General features: G+C 60.9%; 1 protein-coding gene across 4 annotated transcripts in view; it reads right to left on the minus strand.

The window, feature by feature from the left end:
* Nucleotides 1-6,098: 6,098 nt before the first annotated feature.
* FGD3 (FYVE, RhoGEF and PH domain containing 3) overlaps nt 6,099-16,948 on the minus strand; it is a 55,708-nt gene continuing 44,858 nt past the window's right edge. For 3 of the 4 annotated variants that reach the window (XM_041746116.1, XM_041746115.1, XM_041746119.1), the window contains 8 exons: nt 16,526-16,605; nt 15,317-15,347; nt 14,369-14,476; nt 13,492-13,554; nt 9,108-9,230; nt 7,787-7,930; nt 7,168-7,314; nt 6,099-6,926 (listed from right to left, as the gene is read on the minus strand). In XM_041746116.1, the coding sequence (XP_041602050.1) occupies nt 6,717-6,926; nt 7,168-7,314; nt 7,787-7,930; nt 9,108-9,230; nt 13,492-13,554; nt 14,369-14,476; nt 15,317-15,347; nt 16,526-16,605 (906 nt within the window). In that variant the 3' untranslated portion in view covers nt 6,099-6,716. Of the gene's footprint in view, nt 6,927-7,167; nt 7,315-7,786; nt 7,931-8,578; nt 9,231-13,491; nt 13,555-14,368; nt 14,477-15,316; nt 15,348-16,525; nt 16,606-16,948 lie in introns of those variants that run through there. The other variant, XM_041746118.1, reaches the window with a different exon arrangement.

A 16,948-nucleotide genomic window follows, 5' to 3' on the forward strand; every position in this document is an offset into this window, starting at 1 on the left:
ACAGTCAGGGTGGGAGGAGGGGAAGGAGGGGCTCCAGTGGCCTCAGGGAGGCAGGGAAGAGGCTGCTAGGGTGCCTGGGCCGCACATCTGCCTCGCCCCCTCCTGTCCAAGCTGATAGCCGTTTTCCAGGAACCAGCTTGAGCACTGGCACCTCTAGGTTACGGCTGAGAAACTGAGGCTCAGGCCTGGGAGCCACACAGTTTGCCAAGTGGCTGCCATAGTGGCTACAAGAGGCAGAAACACCACGTCAGCAGCCAAGCGACGCTGAGTGCATCGGGGAAGGGCCCAGGGTTCTGGGTCCCAGGGCGGGGTCCTGCCATTCCAGCATCGGACGCCACTGCTCAGGGACACTCTGGACCGTGGGCAACCTTGTCCAGGCACCCGAGGTGCTTGGGGGACCTGGGCTCCTGGATCCTGCTGCTCCAACATGGGTGCTGCTCCCGACCACAAAGGCAACAAGAGCCAGGCCTCCTGGGAACCCTCCTGCCCTGCGCCCCGACCCCTCACCCCGTGCTCCGACCCCTCTCCCCAGTCTGCAGGCTCTCATCCCTCCCAGGTCCGGCAGAGGGCAGCCAGCACCCCTGTGAGCCTGACCTAAGGGCGTTCAGCCCTTCTTTGTCACCCACGTCCCGCTGCCAGGGCCTTGGTGATCTCTGGATCTGCGGGGTCTAGACGGAAGCTCTCCATGAAACTCCTTTCCTCCCATTCTGCCCAGCGCAGGGGCTCGGCTGGTGCTGCCATGCTTGGCGCGGGGGCTGCCACCTCCAGGCAGGCCTCCCTGCTGACCTGGGTTGGGCTGGGGAGACCAGGAGCTGACCCTGGGGCACACGTCTATCGTGCGCCCTGATCCCTGCACCAGCCGGCATAGGGCGGCTGTCACCCACCATGTGCAGAGTCCACAGACGGTGGCTGGTCCAGGTGGGTCATGTTGGCGACACCTCAGCACCCCCCATTCTGTCCACTCACCCCGGGAGCTCAGGCCTAGGTCATCAGTGACCTTGACCTCAATGCGTGGCACCCCGGGGGTTCTCAGGGGTGTCATCTTCCCCCCCATGCCCCCTCAGCCAAGCCCCTCGGCCCAAGACTTCCCCTGAGGCCCCTGAGGTTTGTGCTCAGAGGCAAAATGGTTTCGATGGGGCCATGTGGACCCGGAGGGACCCCCCCCCCCCGCCCCGCTGCTGGGCATGCCACTGCCTGAGACGGACACCCCGGGGCTGCCTTCACCTGCAGACCAGCCCATCGGGCACCCATCCTGCCCTAGGCACCCCAGGCCCCAGAACCTAGGGCCTGCTCACTGTACTCGGCCCCAGCCGGGGGAAGCCACAGGGATGGCTCTTGCAGTCCCTGCTCCCTCTGCCTCCGCCAACCCCTCCCACATCCCCAGGGGCCCCTTGGGCAGGATGGCTCCCAGGCAGCGGCCCCTCTGTGGTGGGAGCTGGCTCGCCACGGGGTCGGCCCCATGGTGCCCGCATCATATGGGGGTCACCCAAGAAAGTATGGGGGGCTCCCCAACCCTGCGTGCGGGGTCCCTGGGCCAGTGGAGAGGATGTTCTCCGTCCTGGGAATGAGTGACCGTGCTTAGTCCCCACCACTGCGCCTTGTCCCTGCCTCGCCACCTCCGCCCAGAGTCCCCTCCAGCCAGCCCGGCCCCCAGCCCTGCAAGCTCCCCCGCCCCCCCGCCCCCCGCATGTCCCCCGGGACCAGAGGAAGGTCACTCCAGGTGCCTCCAGCCACACAGTGCATCAGGTCTCGAGGCCCCGCAGCAAAGAGCCATAGCAGCGAAGAGCCATAGCTCTTGGAGCCGTGAGAGGGTCCTCGCGGCTCCTCCCTGTGAGCCCTGGCGGCAGCTGCCTCTTCTTGCAGGGACGCCCGCCTCCCATTTGGGGACCACCCAGGCGCACTGAGACCTCACCCAAACTAACGACTTTGGCAAAGATCTCGTTTCCAAATTATGTCGCATTCTGAGGTTTCAGGTGGACATGGGTTTGGGGGGACACTGTTCGGCCCCACCCATTCCAACCCACTTGAGTCTCACGTTCAGGGTACGCCCTCCGGTCCCCACAGCTCCCAGAGTCCTCACCCAATCCTGAGTGACAGGCAGAGAGGACAGAGCGAGGGACTTGCAGGGCCAAAGGTGGCTGCCGCCCGCAGGGCCACGGGGACTTGAGGGTGGGTGAGTCACCGTTTGTGGCCGATGCTCTGACCTCCAGGGTTGGCCACCCTGCTCTCGTGGACCTGGCACCTTGCAGGTTGTCGCCATCAGACCACAGGCCCCACAGCCCTGGCCCAGGACCCATGGGCACCTGGGTGGCTCAGTGTCACCCCGCCCTGGTGCTCTTCCAGCAGGAGCCCTCGTCGTCCCCCCTCGTGCAGCTCTTCTGGGACATGGAGGCCAACTTCCCCTCACGCCCCGAGCTCTCCCAACCTGACTCCACTGCCACCTGCCCAGTGTGAGGTGAGCTGCTGTGCAAATTGCCACAACGTCCACAATAGCACACATTATGGTCATTAAACCAGCAGAAACATCTTCTGTCTTGGTTCTGGAGGCCGGGGCCCTGAGGTCCAGTGTGGGGAGGGTGCCTGCCCTCTGCAAACATGGGGACGATGGTCCCAGGGCCTCCCCAGCACATCCTCTCCTCTCCTGATGCAATGCATCCCTGGGGTTAGGGCCCCTCTGTCCTTGTCTGAACCAGTGACATGTGCAAAGGCCTTGTTGCAAATAATGTCATGTTTTCAGGTTCCAGGTGGACATGAGTTTGAAGGGAAACCATCCAACCCAAGATGTCTGCGTGGGCTTGTTTCCCTCTATCTTGTCCTCCACCCACTGTGGCCTCCAAAGGAACTGCTTGCATCCAGCCTACATAACAGGAGCTGCTCCTGAGAGGACCTTACCTGACATGGCCCCCCTCCCTGATCCCCAGGGACCCACCCAGCTCCTGGGGACCTGCTCTGAGCCCCCGGGGCCCCCGGGAGACAAGCCCTCCATGCTAGCTGTCGTGTACCCCTCCTTGGGTGGGCGAGGATGACAGCCCTTCCCTCCTCAGCTTCGGGAGGACACAGGTTCCTGCTGCCCTGGAGGGGGGCCCTTGGCAAGGACCCCAGTATCCTTCCTGAGGTGGATGGGACACCCAAGTGTTAGTTTCCTGGTGCCCCTTTGAGGACAGATGTGGTGTTTCCAGGTGTAACCTGCTTCTCTGGGTGTGGATAAGGCACAGGGAGGAGAGCCCCCTGCAGGGTGGAGCCACGTGTCATGGCAGCAAAGAGGACCACTTGTTCCTTTCGGGAACACTGCCAGCCGCACCCAGGAGGAAGACAGGGCCAAGGTGGGACCACAGACAGCGGCCATGGGTACAAAGGCAGTGAGGAGCAGGAGCAGGAGCCCCGCGGGTAGGGACAGCTGGTGTGGGGTGTTCCCAGCAGGCTCCCCCAGCAGGCCCTGCACCCACAAGCAGCACCGAGTGCAGGAAGCCCCAGAGCCAGTGGGGTGGAGGCTAGTTTTCCAGGACAGAGTGTACAGAATGTGGGGAGGACACCTGGCTCCACCCACCCTGGGCCCTCATCTTCCCTCGTAAATCGGGAGCAGAGGTGGACCTGAGGCTGTCAGACCAGGGGGGCGGCCCAGGCTCTGATCATGCTGGCTGCTTCGGGGACATGCACAGCCCTGGGGTGACCTGGAGCCCCTGGGACAACCTGGAGCCCTTCGGGGATGCCCTGAAGCCCCTGGGACGACCCACAGCCCCTTGGGGACACCCTGGAGCCCCTTAGGCTCTCTGGGGGACCATGTGGGGTCCCTTGGGATCATGGCTGCATCATCTGGGGAAAGATGGACATGCTGATGGGAGAGGAGGACGGGCCAGGACCGAATGTCCCCCCAGCACCAGGCGCTGCCCACATGCACCTGCACCTGGACACAGACCTTCGCTACACACCCAGTGGGATCCTGGAGGCAAGGCTGGGAGCCTATGGAGGGAGGCCTGGGGGTCTGGGTGCGGGTCTGGAAGGCTCCATGGTGCTTTCCTCCATGTCTGGTACCTGAGGGGAGCACTGGCTGCCCTGCCCACCAGAAGCCCTGTGAGGGTGGGGGCATCCAGAGGGTCGGGCCTTGGGGGTCCCCGATATGGCCACCCCCAGTTGCCAGCTGGGCCCCGGGATGGATCTGCCACAGGGAGCTCACCTGCAGACACCCAGAGATGCTGTGCAGCTGCAGCTGGAGCTCCCCCAGTCCTGAGCCCTGGGGCCTGACCCTGCGACCCCTGTGTGTCCACTGCCATGTTCTGGGCATGGCAGTCCCTAGGTCTCCGTCCCAGGAGGAACAGGCTCCGTTCCTGAGACCCAGAGACCGGAGGGGCTGGGCCCTAACTGCTAGGCAGCCCCCCCATCTCTCTGAGCCTCCATTTCCCCTTCTGTAAAATGAAGACTCCCAACCCACAGTGCTCAGGGGTTGCATGCCAATAGTGTCCTCGACGTCGCCAAGGCTGCTGGCAGATACCGAGCTCCTGCTGAGCCAGGTGCTGTGGTGGGTGCTGCGTCCTGCCCTGGGGGAGGCTCAATAATAGAGACCCCCATGCAGGCTGTGGGGGCAAAATGAGGCTGGATGTATGCAAGGACCAGAGTCCAACCCTTGGTCCCAGCAATCCAAGTGGCGGCACCCCAGAGGCACGCCAGCAGTGCCCGCTGCACCAATAGGTGGACCAAATGACTGAATGACCCCACTGTGTGACCTGGGGCAAGTGTATGTCCCTCTCTGGACTCATTTCACTACAGCCAGGATGCCTCTGAGCGTCCTCCTTCTCAGCAAGTGGCTGGCTCCTTTCACCTTCCAGTACCCACTAGGGCCTAGTGAGGACACGTGTTGAGGTGCTGCGGTGTAGCACGGGCCCCAAGCAACATGCAGAACCTCCGTGGAGAGGCCCCTAGGCCGGGGACACCACTCGGTAGACCCCTAGCTCCACACTTGGCCCCTGGGCCTGGCATCAGGCTGGGTAGGTGAGCTCTGTAGACCACCCCCTGCCCCCCATACGGTAGGTTCAGGATGGCAGGGACCTCTTCCTGCTCCCAGGGCAGTAACCACTCAGAGGGGGTGTGGGGATGCAGGTGGAGAGGCTGAGAGCCTCCGCCCTCCATGGGTGGGCAGAGGAGTGCCTGCTGGCCCCTAGACATCGCACTCCACGGCAGTGACTTCCCAGGAACACTTGAATTTCCTCTCCTGAACAGCTAGAGGCTGCAGCCCCGAACTGACCATCACGGGGCTCTTCCTGGAGGCCCTCTGGGGCCCCAGGGACCTATCCCCACATGCACCCACAGACCCCCCTGCAGCCAGCCCACTCCGTGGCCCCCACCTCTTAGACCACTGCCGAGGGAGACCTTGCCCCAGGCCTGGACACTCTTCCTGTGATACCTTCCCTGGGTGTCTTCAGGAAGGCAGTGGCCCTGGGACCCCGTCCAACTGCTTCCCCCTCCCCCAGGCCTTGCTCCCCCTCCCCATAGAAGGGACTTCTTCCTCGCAGCCTCAGGCCAGGTCCACAAGGGCAGGGGGTTGTGCCTCCAGCCCTGCTGCAGCCACACAGCCTGTGGACCCGCGGCTGCCCGACGCTCTCCCAAGGATGGCAGGGGACTCTGCTGGGGGCAGCAGGTCACCGTGGAAACCTGTGTGCAGGGACGCCAGGCTGCAGGGCCCAGAGAACTCCTGGGGGCCAGCTGGGAAGACCAAGTGGGCACCTGCTGGAGGGCCTAGTTTCACCCCCTGCTCCACCAGAGCACCACCACACACCAGCCAGTCAGTCCCAGCTGTTCCCTCAGTCTGGAGTTATGGGACCCGAGGGACCTCCTGTGACTCAGTTTCCTTAGCTATCAAGTAGGGACATCCTGGACAGGGTGCCCTGAGAAGAGTCCCCTAGGCCTGCAGAAGCAGTGGGTGCTCAGTGCATGCAGAAGGAGCAGAGGTCGTTGGAGAAGCAACTGGACCAGGGGGCGGAGGGTCTGGGTGCTTCACTGTCTGCCCACCCTTGGGCGGGGACCTGCTCCCCACAGGCCTCGCTGTGCCTTCGCCATCTCCCCCAGACCGCCCTAACCCCAACCCCGAGGCCGTGCCCAGCTGCTGGCTGCCAGCATTTATTTCCACAGACAAGCACTGCCTGCCGCCAGTGGTGGGGAGACGGACACAGATGTCGGGCCCCATATGAGACAGGGGCAGGCCCAAGGGCCTCTGCTGGGCTTCTCAGGTACACCCCACAGGGATGCCCCAGGTGACCAATGTCCCCCCCAAATGGGGAGGCGGGTTTCAGAGCCAGGAGTGGGCAGGAGGGAGGTGGAGTCCAGGGTCAGTCAGTCCAGCTCGCACAGTACAGATGGTATGGGGGGCAGGCATGACCGCAGACCTCCTCCTCAAAGGGGGTCCCCAGGCACCCCCAGGATGCTCCTTCTGCCTCTGGAGCTGGGTGCCCCACACCTGACAGGCCATACCCTGGCCAGGCCACACTGCTGGGGCTTGGGGCAGAGCCGGGCTCCTCGTGGACACATGCTGGGTGGCTGGGCCCATTTCCTCCTCTTCAGAGGTCCCTCCAGGGTCAAGTGCCCTGTGGCCTGTCCACCCACAGGGGGCCGGGAGCCCCCCACACCTGCACAAAGCCTGTACGTAGTCTCGGACACCACCTCCCAGGTGAGCACAGGCCCTGCTGGGGTGGCTTCAGAGCTGGGACACCTGCCGGAGGCTCAGCTCACAGGGCCGCCAGGCCCGGGTCCCCGCGGGCAGCTGCACTCAGGGCCTCCAGCCACCGCTGCTGCAGGTCCGCTGACGGGGTGCTCAGGTACAAGGACTGCTGGCCCTGCTGCAGCCGCCACACATGCCTGGAGTCTGGCCTCTCCGCGGGGTCCAACACACTCACTGTGCAGCCAGAGAGGGGGACGGTGCGTGGTGGCCAGCCATCCTGAAGCAAAGGAGAGCTGGGTGAGCACCCTGGCGTCAGCACTTCTGGCACCACAGAACTCTTCCCCATGGGGGGCAGCAGAGGGGTGACCTTGAGCAACCAGGGAAACTGAGCCCCGAGGATCACAGGAGCCTGAGCAGCATTGGTCCCAGGCCCCTCTGGGCACTGTGGGCCTGGGGCACTGGGCTGCAAGAATCAGGGCGTCCGCCCAGCACCACTGGAGGGCAGGTGGGGGACATACCTGGCTGTCTTCCTGCAGGTGCAGCACCAGCTCCAGGGGGTCTGAGGCTGGGATGGTGGCCCACACCTCGCTCCAGGCTGCACCACTGTCCGACACCTGCAGGTGGCCGCAGAGCAGGCTGGGCTGGGGGTCAACAGCCGCTGGCCCCTGGAGACACAAAGGATGGGGTCATGTACAGCCTCGCAGTAGGTGTCATCCTCATGGGGGCGGGGGCCAGGCCTGGCCTCCTGCGAAACAGGCTGCACCTGGGCCCAGGCCAGCCTGACCCACCCCGGGATCACCACGAGGACTCCTGGTACAGTCTGGACCCCAAAGGACTGAGAGCATGGGCAGCACCAAACCAGAAACAGAGATAAAACAGGGCAAGATGGAATCGCAGGAGGCAGGGCATGGCTCACAGGGAAGGGCTGCACACGCGCGCCACACACACACACCATACGCATGTATCACAAACATGTATACCACGTGCACATGAACACATACACTGCACACACGCACACACGTATACGCACTATCTCTCCTGGCACAGGGGACACCAAAAGCCCTGAGGTCACAGTCCACAGAGGCTGCCAGGGGCAGGGCTCCCATCCAGGACAGTCACAGGACCTGGTCTGCCTACCTCTGTGCTGTGCTTGGGCTCCTCAGGTGCCACCTCAGGGCTGGGGCTCTCAGGTACTGCCCGCTGCGTCAGGAAACACCCTCGGCAGACCCGGCTCTGCCTGCCATTCTCAGCCTTGAACTCAGAACACTTCCCACAGATGACCTGTAAGGCAGAGGGCACCTGTGACCCCGGCCCCTGGGGACAGGAGGGACAGAGCACGTGCAGGGGAGCCTCATCAGAGGGCAGGGATCCCAATGCTGGCCCTTGCTGGCCATCCGGGACTTGTTTCCTTTCCTGGAGGGTCCCAGCATCTGTGCGCATGGTAGGAGACTGGGAAGGGGCACCAGGTACATGGAAGGATCACTAACCACCAGGGAAACGCAAATCAAAGGGACGAGGAGGAACCAGATATGTCATGCCTGTCAGGATGGCTAGGACCCAAAACAGTGTTGGTGAGGATGCTGGTGAGGGCGTGGAGAAACCTACCCCTTGTGCGTTGTTTGTGGGAATGCAAGATGGCAGAGCTTCTGTGGAAAACAGAGATCCACCTCCAAAAAACTGAACATAGAGTTACCCTATATTAAGCAATTTCCATGATTTCTACTGGATTTGTTTCTATTTCTCTGGATGGTTGGATTAGTGAGTGGATAGACAGATGATGACACATGCATCCATCCGTCTTTCCATCTATCCATCCATCCACCTATCCATCCATCCATCCATCCATCCATCCATCCACCCACCTATCCATCCATCCATCCATCCATCCATCCATCCATCCACCTTTCCATCCTTTCACCCATCCACCCATCCATCCATCCATCCCCCCACAATTCACACATCCATCACTCATCTGTCCTTCATGTGAGGATTCATACATTTCTCTCTCCTTTCCCCAGGGTTTCAAGGTTTCACACGAAGGCATGACAATAAATACCATGCCCAGCACAGTCTGCGGGGCCCTGTGGAAAACCAGTTCTAACACAGCTCTGTGCTAAGACCCACTTGCTAACACGCGTGCCATTTTAATAACTTAGCCTGGAAGTACTTGAATCAACAATCCTTTTACCAGGAATAACCCTCCCTTTCAACACCAAGTTCAGAAGCCCATCCTCAGGAAAAAGGGCTCTGGCCTCTGTGAGAACAGGGGAGATTATCACTGCGGGGTGGGGGGGCAGTGGGAGGCCACCCAGCTCCAAGCTGTGCTTCCAGATCTGGTACTTTTTCACCCACAAGACTGTCGGTCCAACACCAGAGCTGAACAGGCCACAGGTGGGGTCTCCCTGTCTGCTGCAGGGTGCTGTCCCTGGTCGTGGGAGAACCGCTGGCCTGGACTCACCACCCCACACAGCTTGCACCGGTGCTTCCTCTTGGTGATGGAGTTGAAGGTCTCGCCGCAGCTCCTGCAGCCCAGCTTCTCCTTGTCGCGCCCGGTCTTAGCAGACCCTCTCCTGGACTCGAGCTACAGGAGGCAAGTGTGCAGGGAAGCCCGGTGAATGTGGGCAGTGCATGTGCGGGGCAAAATGCAGAAGGGAATGAAGCCAAGGAATCGTGGCCTTAGCCCCTGCCCAGCCCTGCTCCCAGGCTGCCCTGGGGTCACCATCGCGCATCAGGAGGGTCTGAGGGGCCTGGAACTCGGCCTACACAGAGGCCAGTGACAACCTGGTGGGTCTGAAAGGATGGTGCCCAGCATCCACACTGGGGAAGGGGCGCATGTGCCCAGCGTGGCCTGAGGCTCTGGGGATGCACCCCCACATACACATCTCCACCAAGCTGTCTGATCCTCCCACCCAGCAGCTGACAGGGGCAACAACAGGAAGTCAGGAAACTCAATGTGGTTTGTGTTCAGAGAGCTTAAAAAAGCCTTAGACAAGTCACGAAAACACCATAACATGCATTTCAACAAGTTGTGCCACGTCTGCAGGGACATCCAACCCCACAGAGGGACGGGAGGGAAGAGGGGGTCTCACTTCGTTCCACCTCCTCCGTCTCTACAAACAACCCTGTATCCTTCATTGTCAAACATGTATTTTTTTAACCCTGATGTTGTCCAAAAGTAAGGAAGCAGTGCCCTGCCCATGAGGGGGTCCAGGCCACCGAGGGTCGCAGATCACAGTTGCCGGCATGGCACGGCTCAGGAGAAGAACCCCCCCAACCAGAGGGGCACACCTAGAGAACCCGGTGCCTACCAGAAGGGGTACTACCGAGTGAGCAAGTATGGAGGCCTCCGGGGCAGGGGGGCACACCCAGACACTCCCAGGGCTGCATGGGGCCCAGACCTTCCCAGCCTCGCTGACTGTGCCCTCTCAGTTGTTTCCCGGGAACATCCCATAGAAGAGGAAGAAACACAGTAAACAAGCAGAAAGCAAAGCAGCCCGCATCCAACCAGCCCCTGCCCCCTCGCCGCCCAGGCACGGGGCTCCCCCTGCACTGCGGGCAGCCATGTGGGACGGGACGCAGGGCTCTCAAGGCAGCAGGTGCAGCATGAGGCTTTGGTGGGGGCTCTGCGGGGTCGCCTGGCTGAGCCTCAGTTTCTCCATCTGGGTAGGACCTGTACAAGGTGGGGGATGGGCCCCAGTCTCTGCCCTGACCCCAGTAGCCATAAGACTGTGGACAAGTCCCCTCCTCTCTGAGCCTCAGTGTCTCCATCTGTACAGCAGAGTTGGCAACCGATCCTGAAGCCCATCACAGCGCCAGGACCCTGACTGACCACCCGTTTCCCCTCATATTCCCACATCTCCCTACCCCACTTGCAGCTCCTTTCCTGAGACCATCTGGGGACCGCTCAGGGCCAGACACAGGAGGGGTGCTACCTGGGGGCCAGGGCACAGGGCAGGGGAGACAAGGGTCCTCCACCGTCCCTCAGGGTGGCTCCAGTGTCCCTGTTTACCAGGTGAGGACGCCAAGGGCCCGGGAGGCAGGTGTGGTCAGAGGTCAGCTGGACCAAGGGCATGGCCATGGGGGCTTCCAGGCAAAGGAAGGGCAAAGGGGCCAGAGGGGAGGGCTGGGCTGAGGGATGGAGGCAGTGAGGGTGCTGGGGCTGGGGGGAGGCCAGAGCCCCGAGGCTGGCGGACAGAAGGCAGTCTGCTGCAAGGCGGCTCCGAGTGTGGGTGGGGGAAGCATTCAAAAATGAGGGGCTGTAGCCCAGCCAGCCCACTGTGCCACCCCTGCCACATGGGCTCCCGACACAGGGGACAGGCACCAACCTGCACGCGGGTCAGGTGCCCACATGCACAGCCCAGGGCGGGTCTTCCCAGCACTCTGGCCGGGTTATTGTTCTCGTGGATGCTGGGGCATTGAAAGGCCTATGCTGTGTCTTCCATGGGTACAGAACGTGGCATCTGCTAGTGTCCACCCAAAGCACCCAACATGCCAACATGGGCACAGGAAGTGCCCAGGGCAGAGGGTCTGGTTCACTCGAGCGTTTTTGGACCCACAACCCAGAAGTAGGAGGCATACTCAGGTAAGAACTGGGCCCCACAAGAGGCTGGACGATGGGCCTCTGATGCCCTCCTGGTGGTCCCTGATCTTGCAGGCTGGACACAGGCCCCACCTGGCCCCCTGGCTCCTGGTGGGCAGCTCTGTCCAAAGCTCCGGAGCTGGGCTCGGGGTGGAAGGGCAGCACTAGCTTTGTGAATCCCTAGGTCCCAGCCGGGTGGGGGCGGGCCCTGGCTCTGCCGTGGAGGGGTGCAAACGTCACCCCGGGTCTGAGCCCTGGGGCACTGATCTGTGAAGCACAATGTGACTTCTGCAGGACACAAGGCTGTAGCTACCTTGTGAAACTTCTGGGCTCTGGGCTGAGTTCCTCCTAGGAAGGCGCTTGCCGAACCACGTGTCTGAGGACACCAGCGCTGGGGAATGGGGCCAGCCGCCACGCGGGCTTCACCTTCCTCTCTAAGTATGTTGAGAAAAGGCCTAAATCTGTGGCAAGGATCACACTTTTGGCGTCAGAATGAAACCTCATTTTTGAGCCCCGTCCATAAACGTACCCTGAATAGGTCCAGGCCAGGCCCTATATGGCCCAACCCTCACCCTCGCTGAGCTGCCCCACACCCACCAACACCTCTGCTCACAGGACACACCAATGAGGAAAGCATGGGGACAGTTACTCTGTTCATCTGCTGAGGGTCCTGGGCGGGTGCAAAGGCCCTGGGGCAGGGTGGAGTGAGAGCAGGGAGGGCAAGAGGGTGAGGAAGTCCCTCAGGGGGCTCATGGGCTGTGATAAGACCACCATCCCCCACTGCCCATGCCACTTTCATGCTGCCTGACTCAGTGATCCTACCTACTTGCGACCTCATTCTGCTCTCCAGCACCCATGGCACCAGGGCCCCACTTGAATAAGGGGCTTCCTCCTGTCATTGGCCCCTACCCCCATCCTGTCCCCCAACGCTCCATCCTTCTGTGAGGCCCACACTTCTCAAGGTTCTGGAAGCCCCCAGGAGCCGGAGGGACATGGTGGGGGCCCGAGCTCTGCTCTCATAGGGAGTGGGGGCTGTCCCTGGCCCAGCCTCCCAGCGTGAGCCAAGATGGGAGACAGGTTCTTACCAACATTCAGCTCCTGACAGGAACCTCACTCCTTGTGGCCACAGAGACCACTGCCGCCCCCAGGATGCTGTGTCCAGCATCCCCTTCCCCTGGCGGGCTCTGTCTACCAGGGCCCCTGCGGTGGGGCTGCCCAGAACAACGCCCACACTGCATAACCAGACTGGACGAGCTCTGGGCCTCCACTGGATTCGGGGGACTCTCCAGCAGCTCTAGGCTGCCCAAGGGGCAGCACCCATGGAGGCTGGAGGCCTGGAGGGCAGAGCATGGGAGGGGGAGGGAGAGGCTGGCAGGTGGGAGACTAGGGGGCCTCAGACCCAGGGGTCAGGCTGGGGCTTGGGTGGACAGCCTCAGGGTGGGACCCAGCCCTGCTCCGCCTGCCTACCCAGGAGCACCCTTCAGCAGCCTGCAGGTGCCACACCCCCCTGGTATCTTGGGGCATGACTGTCACTGGAGTCCATGACCAGTAGGCCAGGGGTCAGTAACCATGCTCCCCTGCCCTGGATGCTCACGTTGGGCCAGGCGCACACCCTTACCCTTCTACCTAATCCCCCAAACCACTGGCAGGGGGTGGTCAGCATGTCCACTAGGGAGGACATGGCACAGGCTTCCCAGCCCCTTCCCCACCTGTGCTGCCCCAGGTGGACAGGTGAGCAGATGTGGAGTGGGGTCCTGGGCACCCCTGCCTTCCTGGGCCGGAGGCGCGGGTGGGACATTCCCCCTGAGAAGTCTTCCCTGGGAGTGCCAACCCCTCGCCCAGTGTCCTGCCAAACCCCACAGCCAGGGGCTGATCTTTCCCTGGGGACAGCCAAGCTGCCTAAGGAGGAGGTGACACTGAGTCACATTTCATCCACATACTTTTCACACGCGGTAAAGAGCACGGCTGTGTGACTGCCACCCAACTGATGCAACGACGCGTGGGCCCCTCCCTGAGCCTCTCCCAGCAGGGCCAGAGCCTGTCCCAGGGGGACTCAGGACACATGGGGGTGGCTTACCCCTGGACCTCGGTCCAGAGGGCTACCCAACCCTCATGCCGGAGGGCATCCCCATCCAATTGCACCCCAGAGGGCACCCCGACCCTCACCCTAGAGGGCACCCCCATCCAACAGTGCCCCAGAGAGCACCCCGGCCCAACCTCATCCTCTACCTCCTGCCCCTGCTGAAGCCGGAGTGTCACTCACCCCTGCAACACCCCCTCCACCACTGGCTGCCAGGGCAGGCTCCTCAGGGCTGGCACTCACCACCTGGAAGGAACAGAGACAGCCAGCATGAGCAGGGGTTCCCCAGCCACAGACTGAGACCCAGTGCAGCATGAACCACAGAGAGCACCCCGGCCCTCCCGTTTGACCACAAGGGCCCAGTGTGGGACACTCCCGGAGGCCTGCCCAGCCCACCCGGCTATAACACCCCCCCTTCATCCTCAGGCCTGCTAGGCCAGAGGGCAGTTTGGCTCCTCCTGTATCACTTTAACCACAGGGATATTGCTGAATCCACGATGCCTCTATTCAAGGCAGCTGGGGAGGAATGCAAACTTTTCTTCTAAAATATGCCCAGAAAGCAAAAAAAAAAATAAGAGATTTGACGTGAATATTAAGTGGCCTGACATGCAGCCTGGAAAGGCCATGGGGAGGGCCAGCTAGGCCTGGTGCTGGGGACTTGGGACAGTTGGGCATCCTTGGTTTCATGACTGCCTCTGGCAGGAGATGGGAGTGAGGGACCTTTCCTCTGAAGGTGGCTGTGCCCTCAGGAGGTGGCTGCGACCCAGAGTGCCCCCGATGAGTAGCTGCAGCTGTCGTCCCCTACCTGGCCCTGGGCGGTACCCTGCCTCCTGGTCCCCCTTGGCCCCAGGGTGCTCCATATGGGGACAAGCGAGCTGCCCCCACTGATAAGATCACAGCCCCACCTCATGAGGCCTGGCTGCCTCCGTGGGCACTCCGTGAAGGACAGGCGGTGAGCATGGTCAGGGAGAGTGCAGGGACCAGCGTCCCTCCAAGATGCCGCCCTTCCACATGGGGCCTCATCCCAACCCTCCCCCAGCCCTGGGGCGCTGGTGCTCACAGAGGGATTTGGAGGGAGGGATGGGTCTTCATCCTGGCCAAAGGAGCTACTGAAGGCCTTGAAGGTCTGGCTGTTCTGCTTGTGTCTCTCTATGGTGTCCTCGATGACCTGAGACAGACCCCCAGAGAACGAGGGCCCTCAGTGAGCACATCAAGGAGGGCAAGACCAGCATACCCGTCCCCACAGACAGGTCACCTGTGGCCGACCCAGACCCCACTCCCCATGCACAGGCCCCAGGCCTGCCCTGCATGTGGTCAGGTGCCCTCCCAGCATTCCAGGCTGCTGCAGACACTTCCCGGACATTCTGTGTGGATTTTTGGATATATTTCCATGTCCTATGTCAGTATGTCCCCCTCATTTCTGTTTGAATTTCCTTTTTCTCTTTCCACCTAAATTTCTATGAACTCTGGAAGCCACAAGGCCTTCCCAGTTAGCACTCCACCGGGCTCCCTGCTCAGCCTCTGCTTTGACCTTTGCCTTCAGGGGCTTTGGTCTCCGTCCAGAGTACCCACTGTGGCTGGTCCCAAGGCAAGTGTGCTCTCGCTGCCCCAGGACACTTACCAGTTGCCTCTGGAAGCACAGCACCCCTCCCCCCAAGTCCAGCTGCTCGTCCCACTAACCCACTGTTCCTGCAGGCTGGCTCTGGGGACCCCTCGGGCCCCCCAGAAGCACAGACTCAGCCCCAGGGTGAGGGCCCCTCCCTGCTTGCCCGCCTCTAGCCCTTCATTTTTGCTTATCTACTGTGGTGCTAAACAAGTGAAAGGGCTGAAAGGCTGGTGGTGTCTGAAGGTACTTAAAGAGAGCACTTTGTCATTTCGAGGAGGATGGACAGGTGAGGTGAGCAACGTGGGGAGTCAGGGGGCTGCTCCATCACTCGCTCCAACGTGAAATGGCCACACTGCACAAGAATTTGGTCATCTGATTACTTTAAAATTTTAGGAGCTTCACCTGAATCCATTCTTTTTTCTCCTCTTCTGTCCTATAAATACAAACACAGCAGCTTATTAACCCTGTCTTAGACGCTGCTAACCCCCATTCCTCTCAGTCTTGTGGCATACCCCTGAGCTGCTCACAGCCTCACAATGCAACTCAGGGCCTTGGAAGACCGTCCTTGAGTGCCCTGTACACTGTGGGCAAGTGGGGCCAGATGCAACCAGGTAGACAAGGTGTGCCCAGGTGGACTCAGGTGCAATCATGAGACCAAGTGTAATCAAGTGTGTCCAGGTGGGGTCAAGTGTAGCCAGGTGGGATCAGGTGTAGTCAAGTGTGTCCAGGTGAGGTTAAGTGTGGCCAGGTGGACTCAGGTGCAGTAACACGAGATTTGGTAGGATCAGGTGCAGCCAGGTGGGGCAAGTGGGGTCAGATGCAGAGTCAAGTATGGCCACATATTGTCAGGTATGTTCAGGTATATCCAGGCAGAGTCAGATGCACCTACATAGGGTCAGGTGTGGTCAGGTGTGGTCTGCAGACTCCTCTGTACTGGATATACACCAACACATCCCTGGACCAGAACAGGTCATTACAAAGACCTCACATTGCTGGCAGAAACGAGATGGAATCTCCCACACACGCCCCCAAAGCAGAGCATAAGCCTGCACCAATACCAGGGGAGTGTGGCAGTAGCCACCACAACTTAAAGCAGATGTGCTACCCTCAGACCAACGGTTCTCCTTCAGGAACCTCTCTGATGGAATAAAGACAAGCATGCACAAATCTAGTGTGAGGATGCTGCTTGCAGCACCTGCCACAGTGAGACCTGGACTGAGCACAGGTGATCATGATGGAAAATTATGCTGCTTCTGGAAACGGGGCTCAGATCTGGGATGGTGCCTGGTAAACTAAATGAACAAAGCAAGAAGCAGAACGGGCCGTATGGTAAACAGCTGTGTGTGATTTGAAAACCTGGGACACCTTCATGCCCAGTTCGGGAAAATCAGCTCACAGGTGATTAAGAATGTCTGCTGGTGGGAGAAGAGGAAGCCAGGGGCTCAATTCTCATCAACTTCCCTTTAGACCTGTTACATTTTAAGTCACAAGTGAATAAAATGAACGAAAAGAACGGGTTGCAAAGTTATTCCGTTTAGAAAAGGAAGCCGTCTGCTAAAATCTCAGGTCATAGACATTTACAGCAGCAGCTGCTGGGATGGCTACCCGTACCGGGTCTGCAGCTCCAGGGACCGTTTCCTTCCCTTTATGATGAACGTGTGCACTGCATTTGGCTTGACGATATCCTGCACCTGGAGGCACAAGGGTCAAAGGACAAAATAAAACCGCTGATGGCTTAGCAGGCCCTGAGCGACAGCCTCAAGCTGTCCTGCAGGAGGGGCACAGGTGACCTGGCAGATGGGACACCAGGGGAGCTGGTCCATGGAGGAGGGCTAGGGCCTCTCATCCTCTGCACTGGCAGCTGTGCCGGCCAAACCCTCCCACCTGCAGGGCTTCTCAGCAAGTAGGGAACAGCCCCCAGACACGGAAGCTTTCCCACCAACGCATCTGAAGGCACGGCCCCTGAGAGAGGAAGGGAAATCTTCAAAGGGCCAGGAGGCTCTGTCCCCCTGTGCTGGGTCTGTGCTCCACCAG

The sequence above is a fragment of the Vulpes lagopus genome, chromosome 2, assembly GCF_018345385.1.
Source record: "Vulpes lagopus strain Blue_001 chromosome 2, ASM1834538v1, whole genome shotgun sequence".
In the NCBI taxonomy this organism is placed as follows: Eukaryota; Metazoa; Chordata; class Mammalia; order Carnivora; family Canidae; genus Vulpes; species Vulpes lagopus.